The 21903-nt window shown below is 44.7% G+C and overlaps 1 protein-coding gene and 1 long non-coding RNA gene across 7 annotated transcripts in view; one reads left to right on the top strand and one right to left on the bottom strand.

Moving 5' to 3' along the window:
* DIP2C (disco interacting protein 2 homolog C) overlaps positions 1–3522 on the bottom strand; it is an 820289-nt gene extending 816767 nt beyond the window's left edge. For all 5 annotated transcript variants that reach the window (XM_063921929.1, XM_063921931.1, XM_063921928.1 and 2 more), the window contains exon 1: positions 3438–3522. In XM_063921929.1, coding sequence (XP_063777999.1) covers positions 3438–3522 — 85 coding nt within the window. The remainder of the gene's footprint in view (positions 1–3437) is intronic.
* A 207-nt stretch (positions 3523–3729) lies between these two features.
* LOC134927457 (uncharacterized) lies at positions 3730–8646 on the top strand. Of its 2 annotated transcripts, none has more exons than XR_010177646.1 (4): positions 3730–3818; positions 7825–7952; positions 8181–8261; positions 8376–8646. It is a non-coding gene; the product is annotated as an uncharacterized LOC134927457 (long non-coding RNA). The 2 variants fall into 2 exon arrangements; XR_010177645.1 differs by lacking the exon at positions 3730–3818 and adding an exon at positions 4101–4916.
* Positions 8647–21903: the final 13257 nt, after the last annotated feature.

Raw genomic sequence — 21903 nt, forward strand, 5'->3', positions numbered from 1 at the left:
CTTATAAGTCTCCTCTCTGAAATGGACATTAAAACATTTAAAAGTGAAACTGTGAGATAAGATGCTGCAACAAATTCAAGACTTTGCTTCATAGAAACAGTAACACACAACATGCTGCCTGGTCACAGTAGTGACAGCCGATGATCCCATAAGCTACACTTAAGCCTCTAACACTCTTCACATGCACTTACAGGGTGTAAACTCCATTTACCCAGAGGGGCCCCAGAGAAGTACATGCGCTATTCTACTACAAATCAAGTGGAGTCCATGAAAGATTTTTGCTATTCACCTCAGAATGCTGGTACACTTTCCCAGTGTGTCTGTCCGGACAGATGGGAGTTCCTTGTATATGTGAAAGGGAAAAAGTGGAAGTTTATACGACCTGAATAAGCAGACCAGGGTTTGGGGTGTTTTGTTGTTGGTTTTTTTCCCCCCTTTTTGGCCTAGCTTTATATAGCTAATATAAGTGTGTGTAATACAATGCATATTTAGTTGTTTGATCAATCTTATTCAAAACAAAGAAAGAGGTTAAAACATGAGTAATATTTAATATAAGGTTTTTTTATATTAGCTTTGCAAAACAATTGAATTGCACCGGATAGCTTAGGTTTCATAAACAACAGTGCATCTACAATAGGGTGACCTTTGTCTACTATTTTCACACATGCCCCTGCTCCAGATTATTCAATAGCAAGCAATAGGAAGACTCTCCTCATTACTTGCATCTGTTTACTAAGATATGGTAGCTTAATTTTCATGTGACAAAATGGCTCCTATCAACAGCACATCATTACTTCCAGAGTTCACCAATAACTCTCCACTAGCTAAGCACATGGTAGGTGACGTGTAATGTTTGCACAGACAGCAGATAATACAATGGAAAAGAGAGAGAGAGAGAGAGAGAGAGAGAGAGAGAGAGAGAGAGAGAGAGAGAGAGAGAGAGAGAGAGAGAGAGAGTTTTCTTTCTACCTATGGCCCAGATTTATTAAGCATTGGAAAGTGATAAATTGTACGGTGATAATGTACCAACCCATCAGCTCCCGACTGTCAGCCTGTAACATGGCAGTTAGGAGCTGGTTATCACCGTGCAAGTAATCACTCTCCAATGCTTGATAAATCTGGGCCTATATATTCCATAAAGTGCACCAGTCAGCTAAATACAGTGAAGGCAGCAATTTTTATAGGATGAGTATACAACCTGTCAATTCACTAGGAATGAGTGACATCACAGTGACATGAGGTACAAGGTTGGACAGTCACTGAATACTTGTAGCTGCCTTCATGATAAAGGTTTACTCTCAGCCATAAACCAGACACTATTTAAAAAAATATTAGTAGTAGCAGTAATAATAATAATATCATCATCACTCAGGTGTACCAATTAATAATTATTTCTATAGCCCCAAGCATACAATATGTGAAAATACTCTAAAATATGTCCTAATATTTTTACATGTAAACAGGCACAAAATTAAAATAGTGCAAACCCAAGGCCTTTGTTGAACATTTTGATCCCCTCATCTCTCTCACCATAAGGCTCTAGCATACAGTACAGGCAGCAGGAAAATTAGTAAAATGCATGAAAATGAATGTGTGCTTTCCTAACGATTTACCCATTTTATGTGCTTTAGCATTAGTGAGCTGACATCAATGCAAATCTATTTGACAAAACAATAGAGAAAAAAAAAACTACTGAAATGAGACAATGCAGTAAAACCTAGTCTGAACGTAAAACACAAAAGGATTATCTGGGAACATTATAGTGAATTACACAATATGAAGAGTACCACCTTCATATAAGCCTGTGATTATATAGACTAATTACTTAAGTAAGGCACATGCTGCCACAACATTCTAATCCACTTTTCTGTATAAAAAACATGGCTGAATTATGTATTTTATGAATCACAAGTAGGCCAAGAACACTACACAATCTTTTACAATGTTTCATTTTTCCCAACAACAAGTGACTGCACAGAAGGGTAAATTTACATTTCTCTATAAACTGCTCTAGAGATGAACATTATTTGTAATAAGCACAACAGAAATTTAAAAAAAAAACATAAAAATATCTAACTTGCATTAAAAACAAAAGATATTATTATAAATTGACAGCTAAACAGGTTGTCTTTGGACTATATAAAGATGGCTTCTCTTTAACTGGAGATGCTGCAAGCATGGTTGCCATGGTGATGCCAGCAATACTTTCAGACTTTAGCAGATTAATTATTTAAGGTATTTAGATTTATTTTTCCCCCCACTCATTTATGGAGATTATTCAATTATTGCTGTCAAAAACCTGTAAAATGCAGAAATGTATTTTAAAGGGTGACACAAAGGATTTATGACAACTTATAGACGCAAAGTCTGGGACGGAGGGACAAAATGGTAAGTCAGAGATAAATGCCATTTTCTCACTATTAGTCACACACTTCATAAATTACACTTGAAATCACTGTATTTATTGCATAGCATACAAATGATCCAGAGGCTGATGCACCCAATTTCTGCCAGTTCCTTGGGCATGCTCAGAATGAAAAAAGCAATCACTGTTTACTGACAATACTACCAGAACAAACGAGGAAAAATATACAAAGCATAGAAATAAATAAGCACTGGGGGGGGGGGGGGGGGCATCTGCTGTCACAGTGGTGCCTGCCTTGCTGGACAGAATGGAGCCCCGTGCCATTGTGTTTGTTGTAAATGATATTTTTAGGACATGTAGGGTCTGGGGCTGGAATATTTTCCACTTCCACTATCTACAGAGCACTGACATACCAGTCTAAATGCAACACAAGTGTGAGGAGCCTGCATCTCAGCAAATGCAACCCAGCTGCTGGGAGACTCAGCTCCCTCCCTGTACAAAGAGCAGAACCCTGGCCACTGGTGGAGATATTATATTATTCCAGAACCACTGTGCCCATCTATCACCCATGTCAGGCTACTGCATGGAGAGACTGTGCTGACAGATATAATAAGCAGTTATATCTGTGTAATGCTCTGCAGATTTCTCCAATGGAGGAAATGTGGAGAGGAGTCTGGCCCTGATGACAGCTAGAGCACTGATCCAGTCATGTAACCACTAGAACACCGGGATATCATGCAACAATGATGTACCAGCACGACAGAGAGATGGGAAGGGGTTACAGTACATGGGCATTAAGCGTTTTATGGGCTGAGTATAGGACTAATGGCAGGAGGCAGCTAAGGGGTTAACACCCCCACCTCTCTGATGAGCGGCATTGGTAGAGCAGCCATGCCCTGGGGCAGCTAACGGGTTAAACATTGCCTTCTCAGCACTGGAGGATGCTATGAAACCAGCCCTGCGGTAACATTGGGGTAACTCAGAAACCCGCAGCCCCCCCACCGGCAGCAGCAACGGGATTAGGGGGCGCACATGACACACACAAGGGGGATGCACAATGCTTTATCTTTACCTTCAGACAGCTCCAGCTCCAGCTCAGCCAGCCTGGCTCTCACCTCCAGGGGAAGGGACACGCTGTCCAGGCTGCGATCCGCCATTCTCCAGCGGTCTATTGGGGTGCAAGGAAGCAGCACTCAGTCTTCCCCCAGCTGTGTCTCTTGCAGGGCTCTCTTCAGCCAGGCATGAGGGGTCTGCAGAGGAAATGCACTGATTTGCTCTCCCTCTCTCCTCCTCCCTTCTGCAATACAAGCCGCTAAATATCAAGGTACCGGGGATCCTGTGTGTGTCCCTGGATGGCAACCGTCCCTTCCTGTCACACTCCTGGGCTGCGGTGCATCAGGCCAGCTCTATTTGCATGGAGCACACAAAGCAGACGGGCAGCCCACCCTGGCAGGTTTGCAGATCATTCTCTGAGAGCTGCTTCTTTCCAGTGAGGAGAAAGGGAGGGGCTCCCAGTCACACACACACACTCACGCAGACAGTGCACCTTAAAGACGCAGTGCCATGCTCTGCACCCTCTCCTGCAGCACTGAGCAGTGTCATGCAGTGGAGCGGCAAACTGTGCCCCCCTCAGGCTGTCACTGCATGCTCTGCTGCTGCTGCATCATCTCCCAGCCTCACCAGATGGGCAGCCTTCTTCCACTAGTGCTGCTCCCACGTGGATTATAGGCAGTCATGTGACCCAGATTTGACATCACTAGTGTGAACAAGTGGAAATGTCAGATTTAATCTCTATTATTTTGTCCCGCGACCTTACACATTGTCTTTCTGGAGGGCCTCTCGCTCTGTCTGTGGTGAAGGAGACATGCTTGGCACATAAAATGGATGCCAGAGGAATATCAACATTTGTTGACACATGTTTATTTTTGCAACAATGAAGATTTGTTTGCTGGCAAAGAAGATCAATGCATAATTGCAGAAAATAATTGATACATGTCAGACATGATTGTTGCTGATGCTGTCTATCCACCTAGTAAACTGAAAGACTGTACCAATACCCCTTTCACGCCAATCTTATAACCCTGGTTATTTTCATGGCAACTCGGGTCCAGGTTTGGTGTGAAAAGGTAGCCTGCAGGTTGAACCGTGTGACCTGGAAAGCATGCAGAGAGCAGGATCATCAGCGTTTGAAGATGATGTAACTCCAAAGCCGGCTAAAGGAACACCCTATAATAACCCGGGTCCAGCCTGCGGTGTGAACTGGGTTTCAAGCCGATGTGACGTAGCTTAAAAAAGTGTTCAACAACTCAGGTTGAACCTGTTTTTTTCGGTGTGAAAAGGGTATAATAAACAACCCACACCATAGGCAAACACAGGGGGTTTCCAGTTGCCCAGAAAGCCCCAACCAGTGGCCACAACATGCAGTATAAGCGGCAGAACAAGTGGCAGCTGGTTCTTCTACTCCTAAAAGGAAGTACGTCAAAAATGCGCTAAAATGCACAACCACCTATGGTGGCGTGGGTTGCTAGGTACACGAGTTGTCCAAACACAGGTAAATTATATTTGAAAGATCTAAAGTCTGATGAATAAGTAGTGGTAAAAGCGGCATCCAGCTAGTAATGATGCTCCTATGCAGATGTTCCAGTGAGTTCTTGTTGACCTACCGTACCTAGTAGCTATGTATGTGGCTCTGAATGCTCAATCAGCGCACTATAGCAGAGAGGTGCTGGTAAGCGGCAAACTCTGATCGCAGACCCACTATACTGACATATGAAGTAATGTATTACATACAGTGACTTTGTATGAATCAGACTAATTCTAGGGTATTCAATTAGGCCCTGAAACGTCTTTAGAACCGCTAACTTGCGGTCACTTGGTCTTTTATCCTGGTGAATTATCGGTACTTTCATTTCCGTGTTTTTCGGGTGATATGTTTGTTTTCATTTTTATTTTTCATCCGTCAAAGATTTTCAATGGGTAAAGATAGGGTTATCGCGGAATGGTATTCATTTAATGCTTCCCGATATTTTTCTCCCATTTTGACTGGTATTTATCGCCGAATGTACTTCACCTACACGGAGTAGGTGAAATAATTTTTATGTTAAGTAAAGTTGAAAATAAGTTTATAGTTTGGTGTGTGTGGGGGGGGGGTGGGGGTGGGGGGGGGGGGTTTTAAAGAGCATCCCAGTTATGTTTTTTTTTTTTTTTTTTTTTTGTAAAAAAAAAATTACATTCAGTGGGTTTTTTTGTTACTGAAATCTAAATTCCCAGGATGCAATGCTTCATTTTGACAGGAATCTGTCACTCCTTTCTTGGGACTTCAGGGAGAAACACTGCATTGTGCAGTCTGCTGTTGGATTGTGGCCCTCATTCCGAGTTGTTCGCTCTGTAATTTTCTTCGCATCGCAGCAATTTTCCGCTAATTGCGCATGCGCAATGTTTGCACTGCGACTGCGCCAAGTAAATTTGCTATGCAGTTAGGAATTTTACTCACGGCATTACAAGGTTTTTTCTTCGTTCTGGTGATCGTAATGTGATTGACAGGAAGTGGGTGTTTCTGGGCGGAAACTGACTGTTTTATGGGTGTGTGTGAAAAAACGCTGCCGTTTCTGGGAAAAACGCGGGAGTGTCTGAAAAAACGGGGGAGTGACTGGGCGAATGCTGGGAGTGTTTGTGACGTCAAACCAGGAACGAAACTGACTGAACTGATCGCAGTTGCCGAGTAAGTCTGGAGCTACTGCTAAGAAGTGTCTATTCGCAATTCTGCTAATCTTTCGTTCGCAATTTTACTATGCTAAGATTCACTCCCAGTAGGCGGCGGCTTAGTGTGTGCAAAGCTGCTAAAAGCAGCTTGCGAGCGAACAACTCGGAATGACCACCCGTGTTTTTTTTTTTTTTGCGGTTAAGTTGCGGTTTTCTTACTTGACAACCTTTTATCCATGTCTACAATCATGGAGCCATTCACTGACACTGTTTGGATGTTCATGATCCAGGCTGCTGTTGAGACACAGGAGGACATGACAGATGATGAAGGTGTTCAGACAATTGCTCCATGTGGTGAGGCAGAGCGCGTTTCCATTACCCGTCCACGTCCACGCCAGTATCGTAGTAGGCGTGTACTGGAAGACCTCTCTGAGGTGGAGGTACAATGCATATGCTGTATGACTTGATGGAACCAGACCTGGAACCTCGGGCGCCCACTAATCATGCAGTCAGTGGTTTGTTTAAACTACTGGCTGCGTTACTTTTTTTGCGTCTGGCAGTTTCCAGCCAATTTTGTCCCAAACAGTCCGTTTTTCCCAGCCCACATTGTCGCGTATTTTAAGTCCTTATGGCTTTCCATACATTGACAACACAGTTTATTCATTATCCAAGCACTGACAGCGAATGGAGGGAGGTCAAATTGGCTTTTTCTGAGAAAACGCGTTTCCCCAATGTTCTAGGCGCGATAGATATCACTCATGTGGCACTTGCACCACCAAGGCAAATGGAAGATTGTTTTCATAATCAAAATTTCTTTCATTCCTTGAATGTTCAGATGGTGTGTGATGCAATCTTTTTGTGGGCTGCCCTGGGTCGGCACATGACTCCTTCATTTTGAGCCAGTCGTCTTTGTACCGTGATTTTGAAAGTGGAAAAATGCCGGATGGCTGGCTGTTGGGTGTGTTTATTTGTAATTGTTTGTATTTTTTCTTTTTTTTTCTAATATGTAATTGTTAGGAAAAAATTATGTATTTTAAGGTGATGGGGATATCCTAACAAGAGTTGACTTCTTACCCCATTGTCCAATCCCGAAAGTGATGTTGAGCATATGTACCAAACAGCACACATTGCATTGAGGGGTGTAATCGAAAGGACCTTCGGTGTACTTAAATCCCGGTATCGCTGTTTAGACAGGTCCGGGGGTACTCAGTTATATTTTCCGGATAAAGTTTGCAATATAGTAAATGCTTGCTGCATTTTACATAACATCTGTGTTGCAAACCGATTTCCGGAGAATATAGATCCAGGTGTTTGGCTGGATTCGGACATTTGCTCAGCACCACTCGAGGGTATGATCGAAGTAGGTGATTGTCGTTGTGCACTCATCAATGGATTCTTCACTGGTGAGATTATTTGTTTTTAATTTTTTTAGTGTGTTTAATAAATTCATCATACTTATGTTTGTTTGTTTGTTTGTTTGTTTGTTTGTTTTTACATTTGCAGAAGAATCTACTTGAGTTTTTCCTTCAAGTTTAGGTCCTGTTGTTAGAAAGTTGACCTTTTCTTTTTAATGGTTGCTCTTTGAAGCGGGTTTTAATTTTTTTTGGTTTTACTTGGTGACTTTTTAAAATATTTTTTTCTACGTGTCAGGTATTTAGTTTGTGTTTTTCTATGATTTGACTCTGTTACTTAATTATACAGTATATGTGTATGTTTGTTACAATTTTTTACAAATACAATCCTTTCTGTCTTTACAGCTACTGGTACCCTGACTGCTAGAAGGCCTTTCCTCTCTCCCTTCACTTACCTGTCCCTGGATTCCCCTATAAATCAGCCAGAAGGAGGATGACGATGGAGCTGGATGGATCCCCACACAGTGCATCCGGTGAGTATCCCCCCAACCCTCCCCACCTCTCTGTGTCCACACTAGCTTTTTTTGTGGTAACTTTGTCCTAAGCCCAGTCCCGTGTGTGTGTGTGTGTGTGTGTGTGTGTGTGTGTGTGTGTGTGTGTGTGTGTGTGTGTGTGTGTGAGAGAGACCTACTGGTACCCTGACTCCTGGAAGGACTTACCTCTCTCCCTTCATTTACCTGTCCCTGATCTAACCTTCCCAGTGGCGAGATGGCATCTCAGCTTTAAATCAACCAGAAGGAGGATGATGATGGAGCTGGATGGATCCCCACACAGTGCATCCGGTGAGTATCCCCCCAACTCTCCCCAGCCATGTTTGTTGCATTGCATACTCTTTTGTGTGCCTTTTTTTTTTTTTTTTTTATTCATTTTTCAAATTGGTTTCACTGTCTCAACAGACTTTCTTCTGTCCTCCTGGAAGTCTCTCTGAACACCTGCAATGTTATTATCCTGGACACTGGCTTGGCCTTTTCAAAAAAAAGATCCTCACAACCTGTTGTACCTGCATACCAATCACTACATGTTTGGAAACATTATTTGCTTTATACATACAAAAGTTAAAAGTTAAAAACAGAGAAGCTTGAATTTCACGTCACATTTAAGTGAAGCATTTTATTTTGGTAGTAAATGACAATGCAATGTATACAAATTTACCTGGTTTTGTATTATTTGCCAGTATAATTTTTGTAAAAAACTTGATTAATAAATTATATTTTGGATTTTTATCCTTTATTTTTTAAAGTTTTTACAATTTTAATAGTAGACACTCACAATCCACATATAAAAATTACCCTACAATAATGGAGTGCAAATCAGAAGGGGTCATCCATATCCACACAGGAGCAATGTGGGAGCCAGAAGAAAACAGTTACAAACCCTCTTCTACTGTGGAATACAAGCAGTACATCTGTTCCCTTACATCAAACAACAAATAGAGCTGTTTTTATATCCATACAAAGGTAATATATAAAAGCACCCTTTTATTTGGTGGATTCCGGAAGATTATCATTATCTGGGTTCCAGTGGCATGCGGTGAGGTCAGTGGCTGGGGAGGCACTGCAGCCATAATGTCCGCCGAATCCTGCCGATGACCCCTACCGCCACTGAGCCAATGCCTCTGAGCCGATGCCCGCTGCCACCACCAATGGCTTACAAACTCTCCCACCATCAACTGCCCCAGCCCTCCGCCACTAATTTACATCTCAGTCCGATGCTGCCAATGCCCACTGCCTGCCTGCTCATCATACTTGTGATATATTGTACATTTTTATAGAAAAAAAAAAATACTAGTGTTTGGGACTGGGAAGGGAGTGGGAGGAGGAGGACATGAATGCAATTTTGTTGTCCAGGGCTTCCATTAACTTAATGGAGAAGGGTCTGAATGGGTTAAAAAATGTAAAAAAAAATGTGTGAGGTCCCCCCTCCTAAGTATAACCAGCCTTGGGCTCTTTGAGCCGGTCCTGGTTGTTTAAATACTGGGGGGAAAAATTGGACAGGGGTTCCCCGTATTTAAACAACCAGCACAGGGCTCTTAGTCCGGTCCTGGTTCCAAAAATACGGGGTATAAAAGATGTAGGGGTCCCCCGTATTTTTAAAACCAGCACTGGGCTCCACTAGCCAGAGACATAATGCCACAGCCGGGGGACACATTTATATAGGTCCCTTCGGCCGTGGCATTACCCCCCCCCCCCCCCAACTAGTCACCTTGGCTGGGGTTCCCTGGAGGAGTGGGAACCCCTTAAATCAAGGGGTCCCCCATCCAGGCACCCAAGGGCCAGGGATGAAGCCCGAGGCTGTCCCCAGCATTCCTGGGCGGTGGGTGCCGGGCTGATAGCCATAAGTGTGTAAAAAATATTGTTTTTTGTTGTGGAATTAAAAGGCCCAGCAAGCCTCCCCCGCTTGCTGGTACTTGGAGAACCTCAAGTACCAGCATGCGGGGAAATAACGGGCCCGCTGGTACCTGTAGTTCTACAACAACAAAAAACACCCAAATAAAAACACAACACACACACCTTGAAAGTAAACATTTATTAACACACACTTACACACTCACACATACTTACCTACATCCCACGCTGATCACGTCCACTTGTCCATGTAGAATCCAACAGGGTACCAGTAAAAATGAAAATTAAACTTACAAATGAAGTAATCCACAGGATGGGGGAGGGGGGGGGGAGAGAGCATACCTCCCAACATGACCCTCTCCAGGAGGGACAGAATGCTCTACTTCTGGACTTCCCTCTTGATTTAGGATTGCTATCACCTGTGCTGAAACACCTTTTACCCATTTACCTGTTCAACACAGGTGCTGGCAATCATAAATTAAAAGAACAGACCAGCAGCAGAGCAGTCTGTCCCTCCTGGAGAGGGGCCACGGAGAGAGAGATAGAGATTATAGAGCGGGAGGAGCACAGACGGGGAGAGTTCTGCTGCTGGCTGGGAGGACGGAGGATGGGGGGGGGGATTCCGACTCGGCCACTGCACTCAGGCGCCGGAGGAGGAACGAGGGGGGTGGATTCCGACCCGGCCACCACACTTAGGCGCCGCGCCGGAGGAGGAACGAGAGGGGGATTCCTACCCGGCCACCGCACGCACACAGGCGCCGCCACTTCCGCCTCCAGCGCCGCCTGTGGGTGATTGGACAGCGGATCCAGCACTGGATCCGCTGGGCCAATCACATCTGGGGACAGACAGGGGCGTGCATTCATCGGTACTGAATGCACGCCCCTGTCATTGAGGCACCAGTATAGGTGCCGCTTCCCCATGCTTTTTCAACGGCTTTCACAGACCATTGCTTCGCCCTGCCCCCTGCCCACCCCCCACTGCCCGGTCTTTTAGTGTTAGCAGCGGGAGGCACCTCTGCCTCCCACCCTCACACGCAGCCACAGGGGGGAAATTATTAGAATAATAAAAGAAGATATTTATCAAAGAATCTGTGCTATAAATATCTTCTTTTTATTATTTTAATTATTATTACAGGGGAGGCACTGCCTCCCCTGACTGCACGTCCCTGCTGGGTTCTGATGTAGTGGGCATGGTCCCGGTGTGGTAGTACTATCAGGAGGTGCCGGACTTGGAAGCGTTTGTATAAGCACATATCCGTGGGCCAATCTCTGTAATTGTCCCTCATGCCCCAAACTTGTAGACTGTTGTGTTGTTTGTGGAATTGCTGGTTGGTGTTGTCCTTGACACAGAACAGCCAACATCTTCATCATTATTGTATTCATTGTTTGTAATTGTGTTGCAATGAGTGAGGTATTTGTCGCAGTTTGGGTATGGCTGGTTTGCAAGAGTTCTAAGGCATTTGCCTGGCACGAGGTGTTGACAACAAGTTTGTTTAAGGCTACAATCATGGTACCCAGCTTTGCATCTATGGCCTGAAACACTGCTGTAGTAGATTCCATCACTTCTGTTAAGGAGTCTGTGACACGTCCAAGTGTTTCATCCATCTTTTGCAGGCGATGGTCTACAGTTGTCCTGAAGCTTTCCTGTCAGCTTTCTATCTCTCTTGCAATGTCATTGACACATTGAACTGTCCCTTGAGATTGGCCTGTCTGGATTTCTTCAACCAATTGAAAACGACTTTCTAAAATTAAGCACATTTCAAAAACAGAAGAAAAAAATTCATCATTGAATACTTGCCTTTTTTTTCCAAAATTTCAAATATGTTAGAAATTTACCTATGGGAGTTGCTTGTCTTTGGGACATATCAAGCTCATCTAAAGGCTCAACATCCTCCTCCACGGACAATTCTGGAGTGAATGCTTGGGCTGTTTCAATGTGCTCTCCCGATGCTGTGGTGGGTACATCTGATAAGTGTGTCTCTTCTTACTTGGAAAGGCTGCGGTGTTGGGCTTGATGGAGAAGTTTCGATCCAATCTACAGTTGTAAAAGAAATGGAGAATGGAGAAAAGAGGAAACTTAGTAAGTAGTTTTACCTAAAAAAAAAAGTTTTTTTCCAGAGTGCAATAACAGATTCCATTAGAGGAGGACAATCAGCTGCTGATAATACGCATGTGGCTTTTTTGTATTGGTGATGTGTCTCCCATTCCATCACCCAAAACCACAACACCACCCATTCCCACTTTCTGCTGCCTTTTTAAATGAACACATATATTTTCTGTGTTGGTTTCGAGGGATACCAGCTTTGCCCCTCTAGTGTGCTTTATGACCTCATGAGGTATCATTGCATTATGAGAGGCAGAGCAGAAATTGGGCGCCGTCAGTGGGCTAACATAGAATACAGCAGATTTTTGTGCTGCGGTGCTGCCTGAATGCCGGTCAAATGTAAGAGGTTCACCATTCTTAAATTACAGAGCTGGGCAAAAGGGGCCAGGCAGAAAGGCAGAGTGTGCAATGTTACACAATGGTCATACACCTATACACTTTATAACAAGGGTGGCACAGGGAAAAAATGAGGCATGATTTTGTGAAAGTTCGGAAGTTTGATATCTGCTCTTAAATTAAGCTCCCAACAGTTTTGCCCATTTTCACACTGACTGGTTGGCCACCCCTGGCTGACACACTTGCATTTGATTTTGGCTAAGTTTATGTTGGTTGCTCCTCATTTGGAGATAGCGAAAAAGTGTATATTCAAGTACCTCCTGCAATGGCCTGTGGGTCCCCAGATATTGTCATTGAGGCTCCGGTGCCACTCTCAAGTATACGGGAAGGAGTCAATTTTTCCTGTTCTTTGTGCTGTAAAGTTTTTTTCTGGCCTTGGTACAACCTCTGAAGTGTGCCTTTTTTTGTGGTGTCTTTCACTTCCTGCATCCTGACTCTCTGTACGGTGCCTTTCTGGGAATCTCCCTGTAATTTAAGCAAGTTATGTAAAAATTAATTATTAGTCCCAACTACACAAAGGAAATTATGCTAAAATGAATAAAACATAAATGATGTTTATAATATATTGACCATGAGTTTTCCTTTGGCTTTTTGCAGATGTTCCAGATTTTGAAGCTACAGTTTCACTTCTAGATAGCTGCATGGTTCTCCCACGATGTGTTTCACTCGGATCTGTTATTGGGGAGAAAAAGTAAAAAAATATAAATAAAAAATTATGTAGAAATAACATTCAACTGTAGTACGTATTACTATTGCTCGAGGTACAAAATTTACCTTGGGATCTGCCTTGGCCTTTTGGAGTTCTTGCAGATGTTGCTGGTACACTTCCGCTACTAGAGAGCAGGACACGTCTTGCACGATGTGTTTCACTGGGATCTGTATTAAAGGGAAAAATATGCAGATATGTTGTATTACTGAACACAAAGTCAAGCTTTAATATTGACTAGTATACAAATAAATACCCCTTTCACACCGCCACCCCTGAACACGGGTTATTGGCACATGAACGCTGAGAGCATAAAACCTATACTTAGGTTTTAGAAAATTGTGCTAAACTTTTAAAAGTCATATTTGGACATTTCAAATGTCTGTAAGAATTTTAAATAACTTGAGAGGATCTATTTCATATTCAAGGTCACTCAGCCATCCAAGAGGTATATTAACACGCCTGGAAAAAAAAAATCACAAACAAACCTAAAACACAAATGTTTTCTATTTTTGGCAATTTGGATCAGGAAGTGCAGCCATCTAATCTATTTTTGTAGTAATTATGTACCATATGGCTGCTAAGCTACTGAAGGCAGGGTTGTTAGGAGTTGCAACTAGAGAGAAGGTCAATTGTCGTCTGGTAGAAAGCTGCTCTTACTTTTTAAAAACCAAAAAACTTACAGACGTGGCAGCAAACCAGATTTCCATATCCAAACACAATAGACAATCTTGAGCAGTACAGCCAAACACCACAAACGCTATTGTGTGATTGATGAGTGGGTTCCACACCATACTGTGTATATTGTGTGTTTAGGCCCACCTTCTTCAGTCGGTAAGGGGCCTTCCAATATTCCGCTCGGTGCCCTTCTTCCACTTTCTGAGATTGTCAGTGTGGTCATCCTTGCCTCCTTATGGTGTTGTGGGGTTTTAGACCTTGTTTCAGCCTCTACAGTGTGTCTCTTTTTGGTAGGTCTGCCTTCCTGACTCTCCGTGCGGTCTCTTTCTGGCAATCCACCTGTAACCATATTATATTTTTACCTTTTTAAAAATGTGTCCAAAAAGTTTATTAATAACTTTTTTTTAAAATACTTAACCATGTGCTGGCCTCGACCTTGAGATGAAGGTCGAGTAGTTCTCGAAGCAGTTCCACTTGTAGAAGAAGCACCTTGAGAACTTTCAGCCATAGATTCTCTGGAATCTGTAAATTTTAGCAAACATATAATTTCAAAAAATGTAAAAAAAAAAAAAAAAAGGCTGTGGGGGGAGAGGTAGGTTACCTTTCTTCGGAGCAGTCCTTGGATTGCTGCTATCAATGCTGGTGCTGGCAATCCTTCAACCATGGCTGGATTCATTCTTTGCATTATTTTCTCCTTCCAGGGCAGCCAAGTCATTACCAATACTGGACCACCACCTGTACTGGTTTGATATTGATGTTCTTTGGTCATTTGTTTCTTGGTGCATCGCCTGCAATCACTGTAACGCTTTTTGCAGACATCACCTTCCCTTTTTACACCGGATACAGCAGTTACATTCTGAGCTATTTCCTTCCAAATACAATTATTTTCACTGGGATGAGTCTTAGCGGATCGATGTCCCAAAAGCTTTTCATAATATTTGTCCACCCCTTCAATTAGTGCGTCATTCTCAGCATTATTAAAACGTACTGATCTCATAGCCTTCACTTTAGTCCTTTTGGACTGAGCGGGTTCCTCTCCCTCAGAGGAATCAGGTTCCTCATTACTTTCCTGGAAAAAAAAAAAGTTTGTAAAGTACATAGTATACTGTATGAGTGCCTGCATGTGTGTGGGAATGTCTGGGGGGCCAGCATGTATACTGTATGAGTGCCTGCATGTGTGTGGGAATGTCTGGGGGGCCAGCATGTGTGTTGAGGGTGTCTGGGGGGCCTGCATGGATGGCTGCATGTGTGTTGAGGGTGTCTGGGGGGCCAGTATGGGTGCCTGCATGTGTGTTGAGGGTGTCTGTGGGGCCTGCATGTGTGTTGAGGGTGTCTGGGGTGCCTGCATGTGTGTTGAGGGTGTCTGGGGGGCCAGCATGGGTGCCTGCATGTGTGTTGAGGGTGTCTGGGGGGCCAGCATGGGTGCCTGCATGTGTGTTGAGGGTGTCTGTGGAACCTGCATGTGTGTTGAGGGTTTCTGGGGGGCCAGTAAGGGTGCCTGCATGTGTGTTAAGTGGGTGTCTGTGGGGCCTGCAAGTATGTGTGAATGTCTGGGGAAGCCAGCATGGGTGCCTGCATGTGTGTTGTGACTTGTGAGGGTGTCTGAGAGGCCAGCATGAGGGGGTTCCTGTGGATTAAACAAATACCTGGAGATGGGATTGCCCGTGGTTTCTTCTCGCGAGACATATCTTACAAAAAACTAAGAAAAACAAAACGGTGGGCTAAATTGACACCTGATTGCAGCAGCAATTTTGTAAGCTAATAGACAAAACCGTGCAGCACTGCAGATGAGGCAGATGAAACATGAGCAGAGAGTAACATTTTGGAAGAATTAACCCTGCACAGAAACAATATAACCCACCCAAATCTAACTTTTACAGCAAATGTTAAATCTACCCCACCTGCAGTGTACATGATTTTGGACATTTGCAAACAAATTTACAGCTGTGCTCACAGGTCTGATACTAGTTTGATATGTTGTCTAACAACATGGGGCAACGGGGACTTGAAAACCACACATCATCAGGATATATTGTAAAGGGAAAAAGGTGGCTGGGGTCCCCATGTGGCCACATGGCATGGCCGAGGGGCGGTCGGAGTGGCCCCTAGGGGCCTCCTGTGGCCACATGGCAAGGGGAAAAGGCGGCTGGGGTCCCCATGTGGTCAGATGGCATGGTCGAGGGGTGGTCAGAGTGGCCTCTATGGGCCTCCTGTGGCCACATGGCAAGGGGAAAAGGTGGCTGGGGTCCCCATGTGGTCAGATGGCATGGTCGAGGGGTGGTCAGAGTGGCCTCTATGGGCCTCCTGTGGCCACATGGCAAGGGGAAAAGGTGGCTGGGGTCCCCAAGTGGCCACATGGCATGGTCAAGAAGCAAAACAGAGTTTATCCTGCACCAGACTAAATATGATTAATTAATTTGATAACGAAAACCAACTAAACAAAAAAACCAATTAAACCCGCATCAGCGGCTATTTTGACGTTGGAGGTGCTCCTAGGAATATGTACCAGATACATGTTAATTCAGTGGGAGTGGAAGAACCCACATCTCACCAAAAGAAAAGAAATTCCTTTGTTTGGAGCACTCTTTTAAACATTAAATGTGAATTGAAATGAAAAATTGAATTTATTAATACTTAACTTTTATTATTCCTTACTTGACTAAAATTTGAAAGGGATTGGTATATATATCTCAAATTATTGTATCCCTATATAAACAGTGGTAGAATATAAAATAGGAGCAAAAACAATAGTGAATTATATATTGATGTGATTGCTCAAATAGTAAAATAAAAGTGATAGTAATCTATCCGACCATTCAGACAGACAGCAGCGGTGATTTTTCTATACTCTCATATGGTCAGAGGATTCATGGCCATTGGAGTATCACCAGTAAGTTCAGACTATTAATATGCGTCTGAGTTTCATCAAGCGGTGTACCTCTTTCTATATGAATTCATTGGATCGGCTAATCCCCCGACCTTAATCAAAATTATACACAAAGAAGGGACTGATCCTTTGTCATGTAACAGAAATATTATCCATATCTAGTATTATGGCATGTATTGTATCATAATTGTATGGAGCAGATATAGATGCGTAAATAGCCACCTTGTATTGGGGCTAAATTCCAATCACTAAATAACAAGATCATATGAGTCAATAGACATTCAGTAACATTCAAAATAAACAGAGTATGCATTGCAATTCTGTAATTTGTTCAAAAATTAATAATCCAAAATCTGGAAGTACATTGCTACATAGTCAGTGGATGTGTTGTATACCAAATATGGAGGGAAGGGGGAAAAAAGAGACAAAAAGATAGACACTCTAGTCGAATGATCCCATCTGCTGTCCAACCTCATCCAAGAGCGGAGGAAAGATGAGAGTAGAACCGTCAACTGTGCCGTAGAAATGAGGAAACAGGCACTCTGGCTAAGGGCCCCGTCGTGGTGTTAGATAGGCCCTGATGCTAATAAGCCTTGCAGGGTCTAAATGCGCCACTTGAGCCCGAGCCAGGGGCCGAAATATACTCTCAACAAAGATTATGAGTATTAAGTTAAAGATTATAAGTATTAAGATCAATACATCTGTTTTATTATCAAATTTAAGATATAGAAATCCTTATATTGGTATCTCTAATGTAAATATAACCACCTTGGTTGCACCTTGCCAATTGCCATATTTTTCAAAAAGCGGTATATACTTATACTAGGTGAGCAAGCCCAGGTGGTGAAACGTACGTCCTACTAATTACGGCCTCACACACGGTCTCCTCACTGCAGGGGGAGCCGTGATCAGCGGCAGCAGCGTTCAGCCATCAAGCGGTGGTAATTCACTGACCAAAAGCCGGCAGCGGGGAAAACCATGACCAGCAGCAGTAGCCTTTAATGACCTAGCGGCTGGGATCTTTCCTCCGCTCTTGGATGAGGTTGGACAGCAGATGGGATCATTCGACTAGAGTGTCTATCTTTTTGTCTCTCTTTTCCCCCTTCCCTCCATATTTGGTATACAACACATCCACTGACTATGTAGCAATGTACTTCCAGATTTTGGATTATTAATTTTTGAACAAATTACAGAATTGCAATGCATACTCTGTTTATTTTGAATGTTACTGAATGTCTATTGACTCATATGATCTTGTTATTTAGTGATTGGAATTTAGCCCCAATACAAGGTGGCTATTTACGCATCTATATCTGCTCCATACAATTATGATACAATACATGCCATAATACTAGATATGGATAATATTTCTGTTACATGACAAAGGATCAGTCCCTTCTTTGTGTATAATTTTGATTAAGGTCGGGGGATTAGCCGATCCAATGAATTCATATAGAAAGAGGTACACCGCTTGATGAAACTCAGACGCATATTAATAGTCTGAACTTACTGGTGATACTCCAATGGCCATGAATCCTCTGACCATATGAGAGTATAGAAAAATCACCGCTGCTGTCTGTCTGAATGGTCGGATAGATTACTATCACTTTTATTTTACTATTTGAGCAATCACATCAATATATAATTCACTATTGTTTTTGCTCCTATTTTATATTCTACCACTGTTTATATAGGGATACAATAATTTGAGATACATATACCAATCCCTTTCAAATTTTAGTCAAGTAAGGAATAATAAAAGTTAAGTATTAATAAATTCAATTTTTCATTTCAATTCACATTTAATGTTTAAAAGAGTGCTCCAAACAAAGGAATTTCTTTTCTTTTGGTGAGATGTGGGTTCTTCCACTCCCACTGAATTAACATGTACATGGTCAAGAAGCAGACAGAGTGGCCCCTAGGGGCCCACTGTGGCCACATGGCAAAGGGGAAAAGGAGGCTGGGGTCCCCATGTGGCCACATGGCATGGTCGAGGGGCAGTTTGAGTGGCCCCTAGGGGCCCGCTGTGGCCACATGGCAAAGGGGAAAAGGTGGCTGGGGTCCCCATGTGGCCACATGACATAGTCAAGGGGGGGGGGGGGGTCAGAGTGGCCCCCCTGTGGCCACATGGCAAGGGGAAAAGGTGGCTGGGGTCCCCATGTGGCCACATGACATAGTCAAGGGGGGGTCGGAGTGGCCCCCCTGTGGCCACATGGCAAGGGCAAAAGGAGGCTGGGGTCCTCATGTGGCCACATGACATGGTCGAGGGGCAGTCAACGTGGCCCCTAGGGGCCTCCTGTGGCCACATGGCAAAGGGGAAAATGTGGCTGGGGTCCCCATGTGGCCACATGGCATGGTCGAGGGGCAGTCAGAGTGGCCCCTAGGGGTCCCCTATGGCCGTATGGCTAAGGGGAAAAGGCGGCTGGGGTCCCCATGTGGCCACATGGCATGGTCAAGGGGCGGTTGGAGTGGCCTCTTGGGGCCCCCTGTGGCCACATGGCATGGGGAGAAGGTGGCTGGGGTCCCCATGTGGCTGGATGTAAGGGATGAGAGGACAGAGGGGCCCCTGAGGTCCCCCCTGTGACTAGGCATGGGCACGGATTGACTACAGGTGACATGGGAGAAGGAGACAATAGAAGTAGTTGAGGTTGGAGGTAGAAGGTACTCACCAATCTTCTCCACCAAACAGGAGAAAAAAAGGCAGTAAACAGGCTGAAACAAATGCTGATTTCGGCTGCTGTTGCTGCTTCTTGCTGCACCAAACCTCCACGATAACGATCCAACTTTAAGCTAGACACCGTGGAGATTAACCCATGCCTAAAAAAACATCCTTTATATAGCGAGTTTAGCCACCTCCCTATATATGGCCGATTGGACAGATAACGGATTAAGTAGGCGTTAACTCTTTGCTAATTGGATAACTGTGCTAAATCGAAAGTAAAAATAGTATGTTTCGTCCAAACGCACTGATAACACATTTCACCTGAAAAAGTGTGGCGCAGTGCCGCAAATTGAATATGGCCCTATGGCTTGTCAGGTGCAAATTATGCCCTCTTCATGGGTTGGCCACACTTTATAATCAAGCGTTTAAACAGCTGTCACGCCGACCGAACAGCCAGTTCTGGAGGTAGGGTGTTTTCATCTCTTCTGGCCAAAATTGGGATGAAGAGGCAAAATTACCATATACCCAAGCCACAGTCTCCCTGCTACCGAGACTGTCGCTTTTGGGCCTACAGTATAGCAATTAGCTGGCTCCTACTAATACTGTACCTCTACCTGCATCTCCTGAGATCACTCAGGAGGCTGCAGCCTTAGTAATCTGCTGGCTGGGTTCTTTTATGGGTTCGGGGCTACATCCAGAGGCTGCAGGAGTAGGTGTTACTTAAATGCATCTTACATATACTGTGTATTGCTATTGTTGTTAATATTTTTTCCTAATGTCAACCATTCATTTAATTATACATTTAATTCACACTTTGTGCATACTGTGCCTGGTACACAGCATCAGGATGTATGCTCCAAGGCACTGCAGCCTAGGACCTAACATTCCCAACTGCAGTGTGCTCTAAAACACACACACACACACACACACACACACACACACACACACACACACACACACACACACACTAGGGTGATCAGGGGCGGAACTGTGGGAGGCAGTGGAGTCGGCTGCCGCCGGGCTCCTGGCCACAAGGGGGCGCATCTCCTCCACTGTCTCCCGCAGCCTGAGGACTGCGCTGCTATTGCAGATGGAGGAGCTGTGTCAATGACACGGAAGCTGCCTCCTGTAGAGAGAGATGGCACTGGCTGCAGCTAGGGGGAGCTCCAGAGCACAGCTCCTCCCGGGCCCTTAGTAAGCCAGCCGAGGGAAGCTCAGAACTCTCTGCTCCTCCATGCTCTGGATGATAGCCAAAGGTAGGCACTGTGTGGGGGGTGGGGGAGAGGTGTATTTGGGGGGAAGTACTGTGTTTTGTGTGTGCTTGTTTTTAAGTGAGATGTGTGTGTTTTTAAGGAAAGTTGTACATTCAAGTAAAAGAGGCATGTGTGTGTGTGATGTGTGTGAGAGTGGCATGTGTGTGAGAGGCATGTATGTGTATGTAAGTGGGAGGCATGTGTATGTAAGTGAGAGGCATGTGTGTGTGTGTGTGAGAGGCATGTGTATGTAAGGGGCCCTACACACTCGGCGATGCGCCGCCGAGGTGCCCGACGGCCGACGAGCGACCCAGCGGCGGGGGGGCAGTGACGGGGGGAGTGAAGTTTCTTCACTCCCCCCGTCACCCGGCTCCGTAGACTTGCAGGCAAATATGGACGATCTCGTCCATATTGGCCGGCATGCACAGCCGACATGGCCCCAGCGATGAACGAGCGCGGGGTCGCGCATCATTCATCGCTGGGGACTCCACACTGCACGATATGAACGATATCTCGTTCATTAATGAACAAGATCGTTCATATCGTGCAGTGAAATCGCTATGTGTGTAGGGCCTATAAGTGAGAGGCATGTGTATGTAAGTGAGAGGCATGTGTATGTGAGAGGCATGTGTATGTGAGAGGCATGTGTATGTGAGAGGTGTGTGTAAGTGAGAGGCACGTGTGTGAGAGGTGTGTGTAAGTGAGAGGTGTATGTAAGTGAGAGGCGTGTGTGTTTAAGAGAGACGTGTGTTTAAGTGAATGAGGCGTTTGTCTTTTTTTTTATATATATCTAGTGTTCACGCTAGGTGTCTGCCCCTTTTTTAGACAGCTGAATCCCGCCCTGCCCGTTTTTGTGCGCCCTGCCGCCCCGCCGTTTGCTGCCTGCCGGACCCCGCCACGTCGCCGGATCCAGCCGTGCGCCGCCGGACCCGGTACGTACATGAGAGTCCCCCTGGGCTAAATTAACCTTGTAAGTATTTTGCAGCTGTAAACATTAATCTCAGTGCTTTCTACCTGGTGCAGTGTGCCTCAGTGCTCTCTACCTGGTGCAGTGTGCCTCAGTGCTCTACCTGGTGCAGTGTGCCTCAGTGCTCCCTACCTGGTGCAGTGTGCCATTAGTGCTCCCTACCTGGTGCAGTGTGCCATTAGTGCTCCCTACCTGGTGCAGTGTGCCTGAGTGCTCCCTACCTGGTGCAGTGTGCCTGAGTGCTCCCTACCTGGTGCAGTGTGCCTCAGTGCTCCCTACCTGGTGCAGTGTGCCTCAGTGCTCTCTACCTGGTGCAGTGTGCCTCAGTGCTTTCTACCTGGTGCAGTGTGCCTCAGTGCTCTCTACCTGGTGCAGTGTGCCTCAGTGCTCTCTACCTGGTGCAGTGTGCCTCAGTGCTCTCTACCT

This window comes from Pseudophryne corroboree, chromosome 5 (assembly GCF_028390025.1).
Source record: "Pseudophryne corroboree isolate aPseCor3 chromosome 5, aPseCor3.hap2, whole genome shotgun sequence".
NCBI classification, from domain to species: Eukaryota; Metazoa; Chordata; class Amphibia; order Anura; family Myobatrachidae; genus Pseudophryne; species Pseudophryne corroboree.